Below are 21,190 nucleotides of genomic sequence, written 5' to 3' on the forward strand. Positions count from 1 at the left end.
TCAATCTGAGTGCATCTCATCAGATTTATTCACTTATGTTTGGAATTTTCATAAAAACAGCCGTTCTCGTCTACTCTCCTGCAGATGTCACGTGCCAACAGTTTTCTACTTGTCACATTGCTGCTTAGATTTGAGCCAGCGACACAAGCTGCGCAGCAGAAACTCTCGTTCATTCACCTTTTTTCATCCATTCTCAACCGTCGGACAGAAGCAGCATTTCTGCAAACTTTGTAGGACGTTCACTAACGCAATTATGTTGTTTGGCTCTGGACGGTCGTAATGAGATTTTACGGTCTTGGTTCACTCCGCTTTTTCAAATTTGCAAGTGTATTTTCAAATAATGAAATGTGACATACGAAGATGGTGAAAACAACCGTTACCGAAGAAACAACAAAACATTCTCAGATGGGATTTTTTCTGCAGGTCTGCTCATTTGAAAGCTTTTGACAAATACGTTCTTTACTCTGTTAAGGGTTTTAAAACAGATGGGTAGAATCCATATAGTATCCATGTAGTATCTATATAATGTGATGTAGTTCACATATTGTAAAATGTATTAGTTAAATAATGAGATTGTTAATATCATACAGTTTTACATAGATTATCAAAAGGAGAAATTCTAACAAAAATGTTCAGATCATTAACATTCTAAACATTGTTCTGCTTCTCCTGGAGGACGTTTCAGTTTGGCTACTAGGTGGCGATCGCCCTATAGCAGTACACAAATATTATTCCAGAATGAATCAACTTAAACCTTAAATAACTTTTTACTCTTCATAAAAAATCTATTTTGTTAAAATGATAAAAGTTATAAATAAGTGCAAGATAACATTGGGTCATTAATAACAATACAATGAAATGATCTTGAGGGCCAGATAGAATTACCAGGAGGGCCGGATCCGGCCCCCGGGCCTTGACTTTGACACAAGTGTTGCCCATGACTTCAATCTTTTTACAACTTGTGATTTAGATTTTTACATTCTATTTTTTGACCCCAAAATGGACATTTTTGAATAATATATTTGCTCAACATGACGGTATGACCCGATGAGTGTTTTCTGGCATGACTAATGAAATTTAAGTAATTCTTTAACTTCATTTGAGGTTACAGTCCTAACTGTGGTGTTCATGCTAGTTACAGTAGGTAGAGTAATCTACTGGTCAAGAACAACTTCTAATTTCATTTGGGTAAAGCTTTAAAAAGTGGTCTCTGTGCTTCGAGGGACACAATATTTTAAAGTAACAACTGACAAAAATTGAATTAAAGCTGCCATTGACTGTGTCTTTGAAGTGAATTATAACAGTTTACACTCTAAATAAGAGGGTTCTCTTCACCTGGTGCTTCCTTCCTGTTTGGAGCTGTCCATAATGTTCACTTTAACAGCGTTATTATTCGTCAAATTAGATCTCCCAGTCCAGACGCTAACAAAGTTATATGTCCATTTGCGCAAAAAGCTTCATGACTCATGAATGAAATTAGGGACTTGGGGATAATTAATGTGTGGTTTCACGCATTCTTCTGCGATGGTTGGATCAACTTGTAAAGTAAATGTTTAAGCCTGATTCGACCCTTTACAGTCAAAAACTGTTAATTTAGATTTAAGGTCTTCATGAGGCCTTTTGTATGGTTTTCCCCCCCAATACATCCAAATAGGAACGATTTCACTGAGATGTAGAGACACTAACACTTAACTTTTGCTCCTCGAATGCTTACAATAACTGGAATGATATTCCTGCATTTTTATTGGTCATAATTATGTTAAAAAGCTTCGGTTTTTAAGTTTTACAAATTGGAATTCTGCTAGGTTTTTGCACTATTTCTGCATTTTTCAGTTTTTAGGCTATTTTGGAGTTTAGCTAATATTTCAGCTACATGCTAGCTGTTTCGGCTAAATCAGGCTTTTTTTCTGTTTTTTTTTTTTTGGCTACTGGAGTTTAGCTAATATTTCAGCTACATGCTAGCTGTTTTGGCTAAATCAGGCTTTTTACAGTTTTTAAGGCTATTTTGGAGTTTAGCTAATATTTCAGCTACATGCTAGCTATTTTGGCTAAATCAGGCTTTTTACAGTTTTTAAGGCTATTTTGGAGTTTAGCTAATATTTCAGCTACATGCTAGCTATTTTGGCTAAATCAAGCTTTTTTCTGTTTTTTAGCTATTGGAGTTTAGCTAATATTTCAACTACATGCTAGCTGTTTCAGCTAAATCAGGCTTTTTACGGTTTTTAAGGGCATTTTGGAGTTTAGCTAATGTTTAAGCTACATGCTAGCCGTTTTGGCTAAATCAAGCTTTTTTCTGTTTTTAGGCTATTGGAGTTTATCTATTTCAGCAACATGCTAGCTGTTTCGGCTAATGAGGCTATTTTAGAGTTTAGCTAATGTTTAAGCTACATACTACGGTAGCTATTTTGGCTAAATCAAGCTTTTTTTCTGTTTTTAGGCTATTGGAGTTTGGCTAATATTTCAACAGCATGCTAGCTGTTTACGCTAACCTAAAGGCTAATTTGTTATTTAGCTAATATTTCCATTGGCTATCAGCTTCAGCGTTTTAACTATCAATATCAGCATCTTCAGCTGCCAAAATCAGCTCACAGCATTCACACTAGCATTATCGCGGGTAATGGGGCTATATATGCTATATATCTATGATTTACGACCTTCGAAATTCCAAAGGAAACTGGGTGCACAGCTCAACCTACAATTACAGATAAATGTCAGCAACACAAAGTACTGTACAACCTGCTGGTTCCTGCACATGGAATCAAAAACTGTATTTATTTGCAACTTTAGATGAGGTCACCACAGTGGAAATGTTGGAAATGGAAAAATAAATAAGGAAACATCATAAATGTCCTCCCAGTGGGTTTTTCCTGTGAAGTCACAGGGACTGGGAAGAGAAATTCCCTTTTCTGGGATGAGCGGATGTTCCCTGACCTTATTAAAGAAGGTGACAGCCAAGGAAAAACATACACAAATGTAATTTTTTTTATGATATTTGTAATTGAATAAACGTCAAAAACAGATTTTCCTATTTTAATTTCCCTAAATTCCTTCTGCAGTTTTTTCCAATGACAGCACGTGCGCTTCATTCCTGTCTAACGTGATTATTTCAGACTCTAGCGGGGCGCACCGGGGGGACGGGACTGGGGGGTGGGATGTCCTGACAGAGTTTTGGTGGTCCTCACATTCATCATCCACCTCAGGGCGGGGCTTCGTCTCGAAGCGCACACTCCGGACGCCTTTTTGGATACGCGCTCAGAGCGCAGTGGCGCAATCTTCTGCTGGGGGTGGGGGGCTGTTCAGACCCAACCCGGATCAAGGAGAAGAGAAGTCAGACTGCTGCGGAGGACGGTTCGGAATGGGAGCACAGGGCTCAGCGCAGCGGGACGGGAAGAGCCGGGAGGATGCGCCAGCGTCAGCCGAGCTGAGCGCGGAGGTGCCGGCGCTCCAGGAGGTAAGAAGAGAGCGGGACGCACCTGCGGGTGCGCGCACACACTGCTGCTGCAGCAGTACCTGCTTGCAAACGCACCCCTCCCTGCCTAAAAGTCGTCCGGTTCCAGTGTGTGGCGCAGCGCGCACGGGCGCGTTTTCTGCTGAGTAATGGGTGGACTTGTCTGCAGAGCCGCAGTAATAAAGCGCCAATAGCGCAGTCAGGTCAAGATTTATAGGCCGCAGGGTTACCCAGAGACCTGCAGGATGCAGGCAGGCATTTACAGGTGACTTTAAGCTAAATTTATTTCACATTTCAACTAAAAAATAATTAGTCAGCTTTATGTAAAAAGAAAAAGTCATATCATTTAAAAAAACTGATTAAAATACAAGTGATTTTCAAAAAACTGGCTCCAAATAAGGCTGCCACGAACGATTTTTTTAATAGTCGACTAATCGGGTCATTTGCAATGTGGGTGTGAAACCCACCTCAACTATCATTAGCTTTAAACTAATTAAAAATAAAGACAAGATTATATTTTTCTAAACTTTTAATGAATCTTGCAGCCTCAGTCCTTCATTCAAAACAATATTAAATCAAAAGAGGTCAGCAGCTGAAAAAAGGAACTATTTTTCACAAAAGTTAAAGTTTTGATCTCGCTGTTTCAAACATAACTGAAAAAGTTGCATTATCTGCGATAATGCTAGTGTGAATGCTTTTTGCTAAAAGTAGTTACTAAAGTTGCTGAAAATGGCGACGCAGTTGACTTAAATTGCTGACAGGATTTGTTGAAAATCCAAAAGCTATATCCAAAATGTTAAATTTGCTGGAAATTTTGTGAAAGAACTGAAAGAGCACTGAAGTTGGCCTAACTTTCTGAAAAATATTGTTGTAAAATTACTTAAAAATCCCCAAAGAATGCTAATTTTGCAAAAATATTTAGTATGTTGCTTAAATATGAGCTAAATTCCAAATTAGACCAAAAACGTTAGTAGATTCCAAATTAGCCAACAAAGCTAGCTTTTTGCTTGAATACTAGCTAAATTCCAAAAAAGCCTAAACTTCCTCAAAAAACTAAATCAATCAAAAACATTAGCCTGTTGATAAAATAGAATCTAAACTCTAAATTAGCCTATGAAAACCAAAGTAAATAACAAATTAGCCAAAAACGTTAGCATGTTGCTAAAATATTAGCTAAACTCTAAATTACCCTGAGAAATCTTAGTAGATAATAAATTAGACAAAAACGTTAGCATGTTGCTAAAATATTAGCTAAACTCTAAATTACCCTGAGAAACCTTAGTAGATAATAAATTAGACAAAAACGTTAGCATGTTGCTAAAATATTAGCTGAACTCTAAATTACCCTGAGAAACCTCAGTAGATAAATTAGCCAAAAACGTTAGCATGTTGCTAAAATTTTAGCTAAACTCTAAATTACCCTGAGAAACCTTAGTAGATAACAAATTAGACAAAAATGTTAGCATGTTGCTAAAATATTAGCTAAACTAAATTACCCTGAGAAACCTCAGTAGATAAATTAGCCAAAAACGTTACCATGTTGCTAAAATATTAGCTAAACTCTAAAGTACCCTAAGAAACCTCATTAGATAACAAATTAGCCAAAAACGTTAGCATGTTGCTAAAATATTAGCTAAACTCTAAAGTACCCTAAGAAACCTTAGTAGATAACAAATTAAACAAAAATGTTAGCATGTTGCTAAAATAATAGCTAAACTCTAAATAGCCTGAACAACTCCAGTAGATAACAAATTAGCCAAAAATGTTAGCTTAAGTATTATACTAAGTATAAATTAGCCTAAAATCCTCAGTAGGTAACAGATTACCCCAAAACATTAGCATGATGCTAAAATACTCAGTAAACTTCTTTTTTTTTTTTTTTTACTACTAAGAAAAATATAACCAATGAACATATTTAAAGGCTTGTTGCTAATCTACTTATAATTGTGAAATTTGAAGACTTTTATTTAATGGTCGATTAGTCGCCTAATCGTGGCAGGTCTTGCTCAAATAGATGAAAAGTCACCAAAAACTAATTTAAATAAGATTGTAATCCCTTTGCTGTAAATGCAAACGAGGACCTGTCAACACATGCTGCAGCCATCACTTATCCCGCTGACTCCAGAGCTCGTAAAACTATGAAAAGTATGAATTGCATTTGTCAAAAGCATCCAAAAGTTTGTCTCTCAGTCAATAAAAGCAACACAATTTAATTAAAGTGTGATTTATTTCAGGGAAAGACAAAAATAATCCAGAAAAATGAATTTTCATCAAGTATTTGATTAAACCTCATAAAAAGGACATTTTTTCTTAATTTACTGATGCTTGAAATATTGCATCTTAAAAATAAAAAGTGCCGTCATGTAGCTTAAACTTCTGAGTATAAATAACCAAACGGACAGAACTTTTGTGAGAAAATAAAGATAAGTGTGGGATGAGTCTACTACTGGATGGCGATCAAAGCACCTGTTATCTCAGCGCGTTTGTGCTTAACCACCTGCTACGCTCTTACCTCATAAATCATTTAGTTTTAATGAGTTTTTGCGTGACGGGAGGTCAACAGGTGTTCTGCTGTTTGTTTCTTCTCCGAAAGAGGTCACAAATCATTTGAAAGCTTAAATCACACTTGTGGTCGGGATTGTCACATGTTTGGGCAAGTCTTTTTTCCAGCCAACTGACATCTTCTGACTACTTCCTTCTGTCTTTGATATTCTTTTTCTTACTTGATTTTGTTTGGTTGGAATCTTTTAAGGTTTCCGTGGAATTGATTCTGTTTTGCTCTGTGATTGGAGTCGTGACAGATGAGCCCGATTGGGAGTTCAGCCTTGAAATTCTGCAAGTGACAACATGCAGCAGCAGGTTGCTGAACACAAATGAGTGGGAACAGATGTAGTATAAATTAAGCTTCCTTGGAAGAATTCACTAAAATTTCCTTGTTTGAATGCAAGAAAATTACCAAGTCAGATTGTTTATGGAAAAAAAAACATATTTTAAGTCTTGAAACTTGAAAAATCAATTTTGTTTTTGCTTTTAATTAGGTGCAAAATTGGAGTAAATTTGAAGCAGAAGTTGTTTTGAGCTTTTAATTACTTATAAATGTATGTAAAAATATATATTTTAACAATGTTTGAGCTCCTATTTTAAATAATCTTCAATCCTCTAAGATTAAAAACATAATTTTCTTAATTAAATGTTCATAATTATGACTTGTTAACATAAAATATTGCTTCGAGGTTGATTAAAAAACATTAAAATGAAAAAAAAAAAAGCATCTTAAAAATATAATTTACACTTAATCTGCCAACATTCCTTTTCTTGGGATGCATTATTAAGATTTTATTGTTTCCCATGTTTTGCACTGCGATGAGGAAGCAGAGCGGGGACAGTGTTGCCCAATCCAGTCGGAGACTTCTTGGCTCATACTCGGTCGATAAGTATTCTCCTCACTCCACAGAGGAATTTTAGAAATGTGCGTCTCTACAGGACGGCGACACGCCTTCCTCATGCTTCAGCTCCTTCAGCTTCACAAGTGCGATCAAAGTAAATGACAGTGAGGTCAGAATAGGAGACGATTCGCTCCCAAACGGAATAAAAGTCGTCTTTTAGCCACAGATCCTTAACAAAACGTGTTATTTATGAACAGGTGTGTCATGACTACGTCAAAAAAATTGTTGACTTTAGAAATGTTGAAATAATCAAGTTAGGGTTCACATACTTTTTCTTTCTTCCTGTAGTTTCTTCTCTGAAAAAGTCGATCCATCGGAATGGAGCTGAGCAGGGAGCTTGTGACCCTCTGATCTTAGCATCTTTTTCAAACTGCATTTTTTGTCTGCTCCTAATTCGTAACAATTTGAATAAAGAAAAACTCAGAATCTTAATTTTCTTTATATTTATCCTCTCTGAGAGAAAAATGCTATAAGAAAACACAATTTTCATTAAATAAATTAGTGTGCAGGTCAAAACTGATCCGTTTTCAAGGGTGAATAATTGGTCAATTTATACATAATATATGAGTCAATTACTCTTAATCTGTAAATAAAGTATCTGTAAGTGTTTAGTGGATAGTTTTTAGGTGAGGAAATAACTCAAATATTTAAAAAAGTTTTTTTTTTTAATTTTACATTTTTCTGCTGCAGAGTAGTGCTCAGTGATATGTTTACATATGTGTGGGCTATTTCTGTTTATTTTTATTGCTGAAATTTTGTGCAAAAAAGGGTTTCCCCACTAAAAAAAATTGAAACTGTTCTGCACTTTTTTCACTAATTTTCACTCATTTTTTCATTTGTGACAATTCAGTTAAATGTTACGTAAAAAAAAAGTCAGAATAAAGTCAGAGCAAAGTAAGTAATGAGATGTTTTAATTTTTTAGAGAATAATTGAAAATTTACTTTATTGTGGTATATCGTGATATTTATCGTTATTGCGATATAAACAATTTATATCGTGAAAAATATCATTATTGTGATATAAAATAATTCAAATTGTGGTATATATCGACACTGCTATATAAAATAATTTATATCATGATGTATATTGTTTTTGCAATATAAAGTAACCTATATCGTGATAAATGTCCTTATTGTGATATCAAATAATTTATATCGTAAAATACATATTTTTTTCCGTGTCTTCCAGTACTACTGAAGAAGAACAATAAAAAATATAAATGTTAACATGTGATTGCATAAGTTGCATAACTGAGTAACGAAACATAATCATTATTTTTAAATTACACGTTGCTGTTTCTGTGAGCAGGAATGTGCAACAGCTATTTTGAAAAAATGCCACTGTGTCCACATTTACTTAAAATTCTACTTTGTGAGGATTTTTATTGTTTTTTATGGATAATTAAGATTTGATTTGCTGTAAATTTAGTTTATTTGTCACCATTTTTATTTTTTCAGTCTTCAAATTAGACGCAAATCTTTTGGAGTTTGGTAATTTTTTTGGTTAATGTGTCATTTGAAATCGTTATTCACATCTGGGAGGATTGTGACCCCGCCCAGAAGGATCCGAAGGTCCAATCTGTCCCAATAGGTGCTCCAATCACCCATGTTACACAATGTAGCGTGTGCCAATTAAAGCTTGTTCGTTCCTTTAATAATGAGCAGCGGCTGATCAGTCTCTGCTTCGGTTCTGATTATCCTGTTTAGCAGAAGGGGGCGGGCAGGCGGGAGTGGGGGGGGTGAGACAGAAGAGCCATTGAGGATGAGTACGGACAAGTCTGTGGGTGCACCGGCGCTGGAGAAACTGGGTATAGAAAACGGGGCAAAGAACCCAGGGAGGCAGAAAGGAGAGTGAGACGGGGAAGGAGAGTAATGGGGGGGCCCACCAGTGTGACACAAAGGCAGATGAATCAGCCGATTGTTCCCCTCACTCCCCTCTCCTGCCTGTTCTTTAAAAGGATGCTGATGACAGAGGCTGAGGAAAAAGGCTCAGGTGAAGGCAAAAAAAAAAAGTTTCTGAGTTTCTGAGCCATCATGTGACTCAAAAAAAATAAGAATTTATTCACTAACCAAATTTAGATTTGATCCTAATCAACTTAAAGGCTACAGAAACAACTCACCAGTAAATGAAGTGACCATTTCTAAGGATTTCTTAGAAACCGTGTTGAATAATCGAGTTTAGAGCTGCAACAAACCAAAACATTTCCCAGTGGATTAGGAACATTTTTAAAAAATCTTAATAATTTGGCCAAATGAAAGCAAAAAAGCTCAGTGAAGGGTTAAAATCCCACCTTGATCGTCCTTTGATTGATTTTAATTATGATTATGTCAACAGTTTCTGCAGAATAACAGGAGTTCATCGGAAGCCTTCCTACATTTCCCATCATCCCTTAGTTTGCACTCTCTCTTGCTAGATTACAACTACAACCGTTATTTTTTTGTCCTTATTTACCACAATTTGAATTTAAAAAATGCAATTTTTATCTCTATATATGTCTTCCTTCATAAGAAAAATGCTTTTTTGTGAGACGTAGGAATTAAAAAACAGTTTCTTCCACGATCCATTATAAAAACAGGAGAAAACATGAAAAAAAAGCAGTAAAATGACCTCTGTTTACGTCAACAAGTTGGATTATTTGATGGGATTTGCCTGCAAAGCAGAAGAAAAGCAACAGGAAGTTTGTCTCTGTTAATCAGTCCCTCGGTCCAGCTTCCTATCTCCCATCTCTCAGATTGTCTGCCAGTGTTGTTACAGTAAAAAAAAACAGACACTGAGGATGAAAACGTTTTCTGTTTTTTCTCTTCTCTCTGTCATTTGATCTCATCGCGTGTAATCAGGATACAACCAAAATATTACGTAATTTTTGTTTTTGTGGTGATTGAGTTCCCATCTCATTAGACTATCTTAATTATCTGTTGTTTTTCTCTTTTTTTTTGTTAAGTAAGTTAATGAACTGTATAAAAACAACAAAAAAGAAAAGGTTGCAGAATGATGTTGATTACTGCATCAGCACTATAAACTACACGCTGGAGCAGAGGCAGCAGATAGTGTTGTGTCTCTGGGGAGGTGTGCTTCAGGCCTGAACTGTGAGGTAGACAAATGTAAAATGTTTATCAAGCCTCAAAAAAAGACAGTCTGTCTGCGTTTTTGAAAATGTATACTTGTTTTGGAAGTGGATGATTGATGAAAACAATTTTCTTCCACCACTTCTTGCTTAGAGTCCCTCAGGAACTGTAAGAGTGATCAATCTCTATGATCAGGGAGCTCCTTTTCCGAATGTTGTGGGGAAAAATATGGAAAACTAGAAAAGTTGGATGTTAAATTTGCTAAAAGAATGGAAATTAATGAAAGAGCGCTGAAGTTTACCTACATTTCTGAAAGATTGTAGTAAAATTGCTTAAAAACCCCTAATACATACATATTTTGCAAAAATATTTAGCATGCTGCTTAAATATGAGCTAAACTCAAATTTAGCCCAAAAAAACTCAGTTCTTGCCAAATTAGCCAAAAAAGCTAGCTTGTTACTTAAATACTAGCTAAACTCAAAATTAGCCAAAAATTCAGTAAACTAAATTAGCCAAAAAAGTTAGCTGTTGCTAAAATAGAAGCTAAACTCTAAATTAGCCTACAGAAACCTGAGTAGAGGCAAAATTAGCCAAAAAATGTTAGCCTGTTGCTTAAATACTAGCCAAACTCGAAAATAGCCTAAAATTCGGTAAACTAAATTAGTAAAAAAAAAAACATTAGCCTATTGCTAAAATAGAAGCTAAACTCTAAATTAGCCTACAAAAACATGAGTAGAGGCAAAATTAGCAAAAAAAAAACGTTAGCCTGTAGCTTAAATACTAGCTAAACTCCAAAATAGCCAAAAATTCAGTAAGCTAAATGAGCCAAAAAAGTTAGCTGTTGCTAAAATAGAAGCTCTTACTTACCCCTTTAAAAACCTCAATAGAGGCCAAATTAGCCAAAAACGTTAGCTTGTTACTGAAATACTAGCTAAACTCCAAATTAGCATAAAAAAATCTCTAGTAGATGCCAAATTAACCAAAACCGTTAGCATGTAGCTAAAATATTAGTTAAACGCTAAATTTTTTGAAAATTACCATAAAAAAATGAAAACAGCCAATGAATATATTTAAATGTTTGCTGCTAATCTACTTAAAATCACAAAATTTGAAGATTTTCTCATAAATTTTCTTTGGGCCATATTTTGCTCAATATTTCAAAAACTAAAAGTTTTATGAATACCAAAAAATACAAGCAGTGATGTTCTTAACAAGCTGAATGTTTTGACACCAAGATCGCTGAAATTGCTGAAAATGTGATTGTACAGAAAGGAGCAGGAGAATCACTTAAAGCATTTGTGCTTTGAAGAAAACAGCTCTCCAGCTTCTTGAATCAGCAATGATAGCTTGACCTTGTGCTGCTGGAATCCAATCACCCACATATAATGATTATTTTCTAAAACCCTTTTATGGATCATATCTTTTAGCCTTCATGGTCCATAATCGATGTTTGATTTATGCCTTTAAAAAACATTCCTTTTCTCTCTTCCAAGACATCTGAGCTATTCATAGCCCTCACTTTCCTTTGCACTCCTTCACCCCTCTTTATGCCTTTGCTGCTCATCTATTTTTCATAGACGTTGGTCCTGATGCAGCACTAACTGCTTCTTGGTGCACCATGCATGATGTCACCGTGTTTTCAGCATACAGTAGGTGTGTCTTTGGCGCTAGAGGGAGTCGGGCGTTTGGAGGACAAATGCTGAATCACAGCCTCAGTGAAGCAGCTATTTTTTTCTTTACTCTCCTAGCAGGCAATCCTTACATTACAGATAAACACGGTGTTCAATCAAACATCCAACAGGATAATCATTTAGAACACTAAAGGAAAGACGACTGATTGAGAAGCTTTTTATGAGGAAAAAAAAGGAGAATTTTCCATTTTTAGTTTAAATTAAACAATAAATATATATTAAGCATGAGAAATAAATGTTTACTTACATTTGGCTGTTTCTTTGTGAATTACAAACCAAAGATAACAGCTGCCCTGAGAGGAATCCTGACTTGGAGAGGAGCTGTCATCACATCTGATTTATATGCCGCCGCATTCGGGGCCTAATCTGTTTCTTATGACGCTCACTGCTGTATCAGGATAATAGGAAAGACACAGCTCGGTTTATCAGGTGGTCACTGCTCACTAAAGTGAGCTTTTTTAAGGAGCATTGTCCTGCTGAAATGAGATAAATTGTTGTTCTTGTCATCAAATTAGAGCTACAGTTAAGTATCACTACACTATGAAAATTTTAAAATTGGGTCTTTAAGGATGTGATACTTTTTCCAAAATGTAAAAGTAACAGCAAATCTCGTCTTGTGAAGCAAAATTATTGCAGATGTTAAAAGATGTTGCCTTCATGATTTAGCTTCTTCTGAATTTTACAAAATCAACACAAAAAAACTAAATTAAGCTCCTTCTAACTTCAGTTAACTAAATCTAAACAACCTGCTTTGCAGCAAATAAATCTGTTTTTATGTGTTTATTTAACATTAAATAGACTTTTGCATTTAGAATAAAATAAGTTAGGATGCATGCAGCCACCGTTAAATTGGTTAAAAACAAATCAATCATGTACTTATACTTAGAATAATTATATAGGTGCATTAAACTTCAGAGTGTTTTGTTTTTATCTCTCTTTACTGTGTGGATTTGTTCACTTTGTGCTGTTTTATACTACATATCTTAATTATGATTGTAATGTCTATTCTTCAGTTTAATCTTTGTATGTATTTATTTTACCTGTTTTAGGACTACAGATTTAAGTTAGCTCCTGTGCTAATTCTGGCATATTTATGTTGTAATCTTAAAACAACATAAAAATTGTTTTACTTTCTAATCTTATCAAGAAAAAAAAAAATCAAAACTCTTAGTTTGACAAAGCATGTCTTAGTGACTAAAATTTAGTCTATTCTTTCTCATTTTTTGAGGCTGTTTTGGAGTTTTGCTAATATTTATATGCTAGCTGTTTTGGCTAATTTAGGTTTTTCCCATTTTTTATGGGTATTTTGAAGTTTTGGTATTTTTTAGCTACATGCTAGCTGTTTTGGCTAGCATGTAGCATGTATTTGTTTTTTAGTTTTTTAGGCTAATTTGGCATATAGCTAATGTTTTAGCTGGGTATCAATTTCAGCATCTAGATTGGCCAAATTCAGCTTACAGCATTCACACCAGCATTAGTAATGCTATATATCTAGTTAATAATTATGTTAAAAAGTTACAGTTTTAAAAAATGTTGTTCAGCCTGCAACCTAAGGTGTGTTTTGGATTTTGCCCCATGTGCGACTGATTTTGACACTCGTGCATTAAAATGTGGTCGGATAAATTCAGGCTCAATAAAACAACTTATATCGTGATCCACATTGATTCCACCCACAATCTACATGTCACAAACACTTATTAGCGTGTGTACCTGTAGCCATAGCGTCCCTAGTAACCGCATGGATTCCTCTGCGGTACCAAAGCTGCATTAAAAAGTGTTGAACCTGGCCTTCATACAGACTCTCAAAATCCATCAGCAAAATAAAAAGTTTGAATAAGTGAAAAATCCTGGCAAGCTTTTGCAAACCGCAGTGCATCCATCTTTCTTTTCTGTTTCGACCCGCCCCCACACCTGCTGGCCAATGACTGAAGAGATCTTTAGTCACGTGGTTTTGTTTACAAAGTTTGGTCACGCTGATGAGGCTCAGGGAGATTCATTGACGGTCTATGGGCAGGCTCAAGGATGACGTCGTGAAATGGGCGGGACCGACAAGGAGGAGGCGGAGCCTCAGATCAAGTCGTTTTACTGTCGTGTATTAAAACGTCAGCAAAAATGCCTAATATTTTATAAATTTTATTTTTTAGTGTTCCGAAGGTAACATATGATCATATATTTTACACTGAAAGGCTTAAAAAAATCATGGTATATTTAAAGAAAATCTGCCAACTTTTTGACCTATTTCTACGAGGTCTAGTTTGTCCCACCCATTTGCCCATATTTGGAATTTGCTGAGCTGGCTACAACTGACCATGTATATGAGAAGCCGAATGAGACTTGATTCATTCTTTCTTTCATACACACTATCAAAGTATAAAAGAGTTTGATAGTGTGTGTGAAAGAAAGTATGAATTTAATCTCATACGGCCTCTCATACATGTATATTTCATTGATCCATTCCTTATTTGTTTGCAGAAAAAAAATCCCACAATACAACAGTGTATTTATACAGTTTTTCAAAAACTGTATAAAATCCATATCTTAAAGTTTAAATAAACAGCTGATCCGTTCCTTTAAATTTCCATGTTTAGCCAATTAAAAATAGAAAGAGAGCAAAGAATTCAATAAAATCACGTTGCTTTAAAGACGCGATCCAACATGTCTGTGCTTTGAAAACCACATTAGTCTCTGTGTGACAGTCAGCTGCGTTTAATTTCCGGTTCCCATATGTGACGCGAGAAGACGACCTGAGGGACATTGAATTAGATGAATTAAACAAGAGCGGGACAAAAATACTGCACTCAGCTCTTTGTGAGAAACGACCAGGAAATATTCAAACGCATTTGAAAGCTGCACACCTGTTCCTGTTAGAGGACAGAAGAAGAAGCCCGACTGCCCCCCCCCCCTACCTACATCAGTGTGTCACTAACCCTTTAACCCCCCCGGGTCTCCATACCTCCCACAAATCGTCTGTTTTCCCTCACCCCCACCCCTTCATCTGTGCGGCTGCAACACCGAGCCAAACAACAACAACAGCTTGGACGCAGGACAGACCCCCCAGGACACGATCATAATCAGGGCCCCAGCGTTTGACCCCTGGGCCTTTAACTGGGTTGAAACAACAAATCCCGTCTCTTTGCAGAACCTCCTGTCCACGCAGCCCGATAAGCATCTGAGCCACGAGAGAAGATGTGTGGCTAGAATGCATGCCGGTGACGTCAAAAACGTGGTTCGAATTAGGAAGACACCTAAACCAGACTTTGAATTTAACAGCTTTGGGCCTCAAATTACTCCTAAATTATAGGCCTAATAAAGTGAGGATGTGTGATCCAGGTTTCAGGTCAAATATGTTGCTTTAGCATCACACTCTGGTGGGTTTCTAGTGTCACCAAAGGCTTTTACAATTAAATTAAGGCCAAATTTGGATGTTTTTGGAAAAACAACAGCTTTTATTTAACTAGTAAATGTAGAAATGTGATCACTGATGTGCTTGTATGAGTTAATAAAAGGGAGCACCTATTATCTAGTCCAATAATAGCATGTCTGCTAGTTTTTAATCAGTCATGCCCATCAGCTTGAACCGAATTTAGTCCAGATTTAGCTTTGGATTATCAGGAGATTTCATCACATATATTCAAGTTTGTTCCAAATGTTGTTTTTTTGTATTAAATCAGAATTTTTCCACATTCGGACATTTAGAAAGACCCTTTATTGTGTTTTTTGTGTTTTATATCTCCTGGTTTTGTCTTTTTTATGTTTATTTTAAGTATTTCAAAAAAAGCAAGAATACTTTATCTTCAAAATAAAAGCTCTTAAGGGCCTGAATCCTGCTATTCTTAAGGCTTTCAGAGTAAACTATATCCATTTAAGTAGAGATATATTACATTTGGCACACATTTTCTGAGCTCTTTTGCAACCCGTAAGTAAGAAGTCTCAATCCCGGAGGCTCCGCCTTTATGGGCGCCGCCTATTTCATGATGTCATCTTTGCCTGGCCTCTGTTTGGCTCACAAAAATAAACAACATCCAAACATTTGCAGAGATGGATGCACATATTGTTCATTTAAAATGACAGCATTTTACTAGCTTTTCGGAGAAAGGGGGGGTGTGTCTTAGCCAGGGGGCGGAGCTTGAAGGGGCAGTTCTTACATGTTCATGCGCATGAAATTCAGCTTACAGCATTCACACTAGCATGTAATATTATACATCTAGTTCATAATTATGTTAAAAATTTTAATTTTTTAAGTTTTTTAAATTTAGTTTTAGGTTATTCAATAAATGTTAATCCTGTTCGGCCTGCGACATAACATGTTAAGGATTTTGGCCCCCTGTGGGATTGAGTTCAACACTTCAGGTTTACATTAAAATAAAAAGAAATTGACTTGCTCGTGTAAGCAGCCACCTAGTGGTTCCCTGGGGAACTCCACTTTGCTCTGGATAATTTTAGCTGCCCCCAAAAAAACATTGTATTTGTTGGTACATATAAATACTTTTTTGCTTAGAAAGACATTTTTCTGACGAAATGTGATCACAACTTTACTATAAATCAAAAATAAAAAAGAATGTTTTGGTTTTATGACAAGTTTTAGCTCAAAATGTCAGGAATTGTAACTGTTGAGAATACAAACGCAGCAGACTGAAGCTGAGGACGGCAACTAACAAGTTAAACGAGAGAGATCTAAAACAAATAGTAAAATTAAGACAAGACTAAAGAAACAGTGAATATAAAGTCAAATCTCCCCCCAAAAGAACCATTCTCATGACAATATGTTTACGGGATGAATCACAAACCGTGACTTTGACTTCCTCGACGCTGCGCAGAGCCGTGGATGTAGAAACACACAGATGCTTGAGCAGTTTGAGCACCTGAGGTAATGGGTTGTGGAAACAGTGAGAGTGCTCTTTGAGGGTCTTGTCAGGCTTTGATCCTTGGTATGCTCTGAATGTTGGGGTCAGGGATAATGGACTGAGGACTGGCAGGGGTGAGGAGACATGAAGAGAGTCTGGAGGGGGGGCTATCTTCAAATGATCCAAGAAATATGTGGTTAAGTGAAAAAAAATGTCCATCAATCTATATCAAAATAATATCTTCTAAATTCTTAATATAAAAACAATTGTTATTTTTGCTGCAGTGAATTTTGCAATAATGGCAGCTGTAATTTCACAATAAAAATAATACAGTTGACTTTTTTTGTTTTTTTTCAATATTATTAGTCAGGATTATTCAGCAATTTTCAATAAAAAAGATTAAGATTTTTTTATATAATCTAATAATCTTTTTCTCAGATATATTTTTGACTCAATAATTTCACATTTAAGCTAAAACTGCACAAAAATGTCAAATCACAAAGCAAAAATCACAACAATTTAGATCAAACCTCTTATTTTTTACAACAGAAGATCAGACATGTGGAGACAAAATAGAAATGTATAAATCCACAAGCAAACCCAGATGGATTTTGATTAAACTTTCAACTCTAAATTCAAATGACTTCAGGAGAAAATCGTTTTTTTTTTGTTGTTTTTTGCTCTCTTTCCATTCCACGCTGATCTCATTTTGTCTTATCTGCCTTTTTCATTTTCTCCCACTTTTATTTCTTTGATAAATGACCGACAGTTACCCAAGAAAAAAAAAAAGAAGAAGCAGAAGGGCATTCAGACTAAATGCTTCAAACCAAACAAACAAGGCAGCAGGAAAAAGCTGAGGCAGACAAAGAGGGTGACAGTTCTTTATATCCGAAAGGTCAATTTTTATTTACAGTGAAGCGCAGGAGCCTAATACAAACAAGATTTGGTGATCTCTATTCGGATCTGGGGATTTTTTTGACTAAAAAACTTCAGTAAATGTTCAAGGAAACCTCTTACTGTGGCTGAAATTGATTTAAGAGTTCACACACAAAAACAGTGGAGCCATATTGGCCACTCATTTAGATTAGATGTGGTTTGGCTCCTATTTATTTAGTGGTTTAATGAGCTTTAAATATGACTGTTTAGAGGGGAAAAGTGAATTAAAGACATTTTTGGGCTAAATTTGAATACAAAATATTTAAAAACCATGCATCTTGCACAAAAATGTTTCTATTTATCCATAATTCTATAAACTACGAGTTCACACCACAAATAAATTATACATAATAAACTTACTGAAACATAAAATCAGATTTTGATAGAATAAAAACACCATCCTGTTGTAGATATTCTCAGAAACGAGTCAAACTCACAGTTACAGGATAACAACCTTGATGACACTGGAAGCTCTTTAATCATTAAAGTTGACCTCTTAACCTCTGAGGTGTGGACAGAGGAAGAAAGCAGAACTAAAGAAAATCAAAGGAATCTGATCAACTTTTTGGCAATTTTTTGTAACAGTTTTGCAAGTACAAAAACCCAGAAAAAAAATATTTTTTCTAAAAGAAATGACAGGAAGAATTAAAAACACTTCCATTAAAATGTCCTTTTCTGACAAATTAGATAAGATAGACAGCTTTATTAATCCATTTGGGACGTGCCCGCAGGGAAATTAAAGATTAAAAAAAATTACGTATTAAATTACGGCCTCTCTGAAATCTGATGTCCAGCATGGTGGCAGGGATATGATGATATGGGTTTGATGCTCATTAGCAGAAACATCTTTGCGAAAAAAAAAATATTAAAAAGTTGCTGCCATTACAACCCAGCCACCAAAGCCAAGTGGGCCCATATGGTTTAAAAGTGGGCAGAAAATGTGGGCCCCGATTAGGTTAGTTCACAGTTTCTGTGGTGGTCCCACCTGTGTTTGCCCACATTGACTTAAGTGGAAACTAACTGGGTAGCTCACTACAAAGGAGGTCGCTAGCATGTAACAACACAACCCCCTAGCATACTACAGCAGAGCTCACTAGCATGCTACAGAGGATCTTGTTAGCATGCTACAAAAGCTCACTAGCTTGGTAAAAAAGAGCTCGCTAGCATGCTACAGAGGAGCTCGCTAGCATGCTACAGAGGAGCTCACTAGCATGCTAAAGAGGAGCTCGCTAGCATGCTACAGAGGAGCTCGCTAGCATGCTACAGAGGAGCTCGCTGGTATGGTACAGAGGAGCTCGCTAGCATGCTACAGAAGAGCTCGCTAGCATGCTACAGAGGAGCTCACTAGCATGCTACAGAGGAGCTCGCTAGCATGCTACAGAGGAGCTCGTTAGCATGCTACAGAAGAGCTCGCTAGCATGCTACAGAGGAGCTCGCTAGCATGCTACAGAGGAGCTCGCTAGCATGCTACAGAGGAGCTCGCTAGCATGCTACAGAAGAGCTCGCTAGCATGCTACAGAAGAGCTCGCTAGCATGCTACAGAGGAGCTCGCTAGCATGCTACAGAAGAGCTCGCTAGCATGCTACAGAAGAGCTCACTGGTATGCTAGCGAGGAGCTCGCTAGCATGCTACAGCCGAGCTTGCTAGCATGCTACAGAGAGACGTCCGAAATCATTAATACATATGAACTAATTAATTATGTTTCATTAATCTCGCGTTAACGTGTCAACGTTCACAGCCATAAAAATAATATTAACTGTGTTCCTAGAAGTTATTTTAAAAGCCATGATCTATTCTTTTCACACTTTACTGTATTGAGTCAAAACTATTCTTGGAACATTCTCAGTAAATAGAATACTTTTTAAATGTCATCACCAGGAACAAACAGATGCACGCATCTTATGTAATCTTATATAACAGTATTTCATTAATAAAGGACCTAATTGGTTTAACTTGGTCTCCCCAGACTCAGGACTTTTTCGTGACATTTCTGAAGTCTTTGAAGCATCTGTTCTGTTGATAAAAAAATAAATCCAATCTTTATACAGACAAACAGATAGAAGACAACATGCTTTCTTTATGCTGTTGGAATCTGAGGAGGATTTTCAGACTATTTCTGCACTTTTTTTTCCCTTTTGTTTTTTTGCAGGAAGAAGTCTGTCTTTAGGACTTTGTGGCAAACCATGCTGACCACCCTGACATCCAAAAATGCAGATCTGGCAGTGAAAGTTTTGCATTTCTTTAGTGTGAGCGGAAGAATTTGGAGCAGCTCTGAGGCCTGCTCAGACTCACTGCAGTGATAAACACAGAGACAATTGTTTACGTGTGAACCGGATTTGACATTACAGATTACCTGATGGGATCTCTAATGATATTTCTTATGACTGTCCATCTTGGGGGGCTAGAGGTGAACTTTTGGAATGGTTGCAGGATTCTGGTGAGGAGGAGGAGGAGGAATGAGGAGAATGCCAGTCATGAGGGTGAAAATGTGGGCGGGGTTTGCTGCAGGTCTTGAGGTCAGCTGTTCGCTCACACTCCACGTCTGATTGGAAAATGACGGGACCACACTCCTCTATTTATCTTAGGGTTTTTGGGTGGAGGCGGTCCTGGGATGCTGTGTCATGATTGCTTTAAGGCTTTTGGAGGATTAAGTTAGGAACTGACTCCGTTTTTGACATTCAGTTGCTATTTGATGACTCTTATCCAAAAACTAGTCTTCAAACTGCTTAAAAATTCTGTTGGTGATCATCTTATACCGCATGTGTCAAAGTCAAGGCCAAAGTGTCAAAGTCAAAAAGACAAAATATATTTCTATGGAGAGTAAAATATTGAAAGTTATTTAAGGTTTACGTTGATTTATTCTGGAATAATATGAATGCCTTTTTTATTATTCAGTTATGATAAAAAGTTACCATTTTAAAGTTTTAAAAATTGGCATTATGCTAGCTGTTTAGACTATTCTGGCATTTACTACAATTTTTAGGCTATTTTAGAGTTTAGCCAATATTTCAGCTACATGCTAGCTGTTTGGCTAATTTAGGCTTTTTTGAGTTAGGCTAATATTAACACTAGCTGGTTGGCTAATTTAGGCTTGTTCCGTTTTTCGGCTATTTTCGAGTTTAGCTAATATTTCAGCTACATGCTAGCAGTTTTGGCTAACCTACGTTTTTCTGTTTGTTTTTTAGGCTAATTTGGCATTTAGCTAACATTTTAGCTAGTTATCACCTTCAGCATTTTTAGCTATCAGCTTCAGGATTTTTAGCTATCAATTTCAGCATCTTCAGCTATCAACGTTAGCATCTTCAGAGGCCAAATTCAGCTAACAGCATTCCCACTAGCATTATCGCAGGTAATGCTTTATATCAAGTTCATAGTTATGTTAAAAAGTTACAGTTTAAAAGTTTTAATTTTAATTTTCTTTTAGTAATAAATGCTTATCCAGTTTGACACCCGTGCTTTAAGACAACCCAAAACCATAAAACCAAAACAGGAAGTGATCTGGGTATTGTACATTTCACGTAAAATATATATAACTGATCCCTCAATTGATTTAAACAAAAATTACAAACATCTTGTCCCAAACGGATGTGGAGGAGACGCTTATCCACACAATATTTAATCAAAAGATATAAAACAAAAGAAAAAGAGGGCTATCAATTTCATTTCTTTCCTTTCTTTTCTTTTTACTGGTTATTGCTCCTTAAATGGATGAAATGTTTTAGCATTTTCTGCTCAACTGAACTGAATCCTCCAAACGTT

The 21,190-nt window shown here is 36.2% G+C and overlaps 1 protein-coding gene across 1 annotated transcript in view; it reads left to right on the forward strand.

Moving 5' to 3' along the window:
* Positions 1 to 3,158: 3,158 nt before the first annotated feature.
* Positions 3,159 to 21,190, forward strand: part of akap12b (A kinase (PRKA) anchor protein 12b) — a 46,611-nt gene continuing 28,579 nt past the window's right edge. Inside the window, exon 1 of the mRNA XM_024291538.2 lies at positions 3,159 to 3,451. Coding sequence (XP_024147306.1) covers positions 3,356 to 3,451 — 96 coding nt within the window. The 5' untranslated portion in view covers positions 3,159 to 3,355. The remainder of the gene's footprint in view (positions 3,452 to 21,190) is intronic.

This window comes from Oryzias melastigma, linkage group LG24 (assembly GCF_002922805.2).
Source record: "Oryzias melastigma strain HK-1 linkage group LG24, ASM292280v2, whole genome shotgun sequence".
NCBI classification, from domain to species: domain Eukaryota; kingdom Metazoa; phylum Chordata; class Actinopteri; order Beloniformes; family Adrianichthyidae; genus Oryzias; species Oryzias melastigma.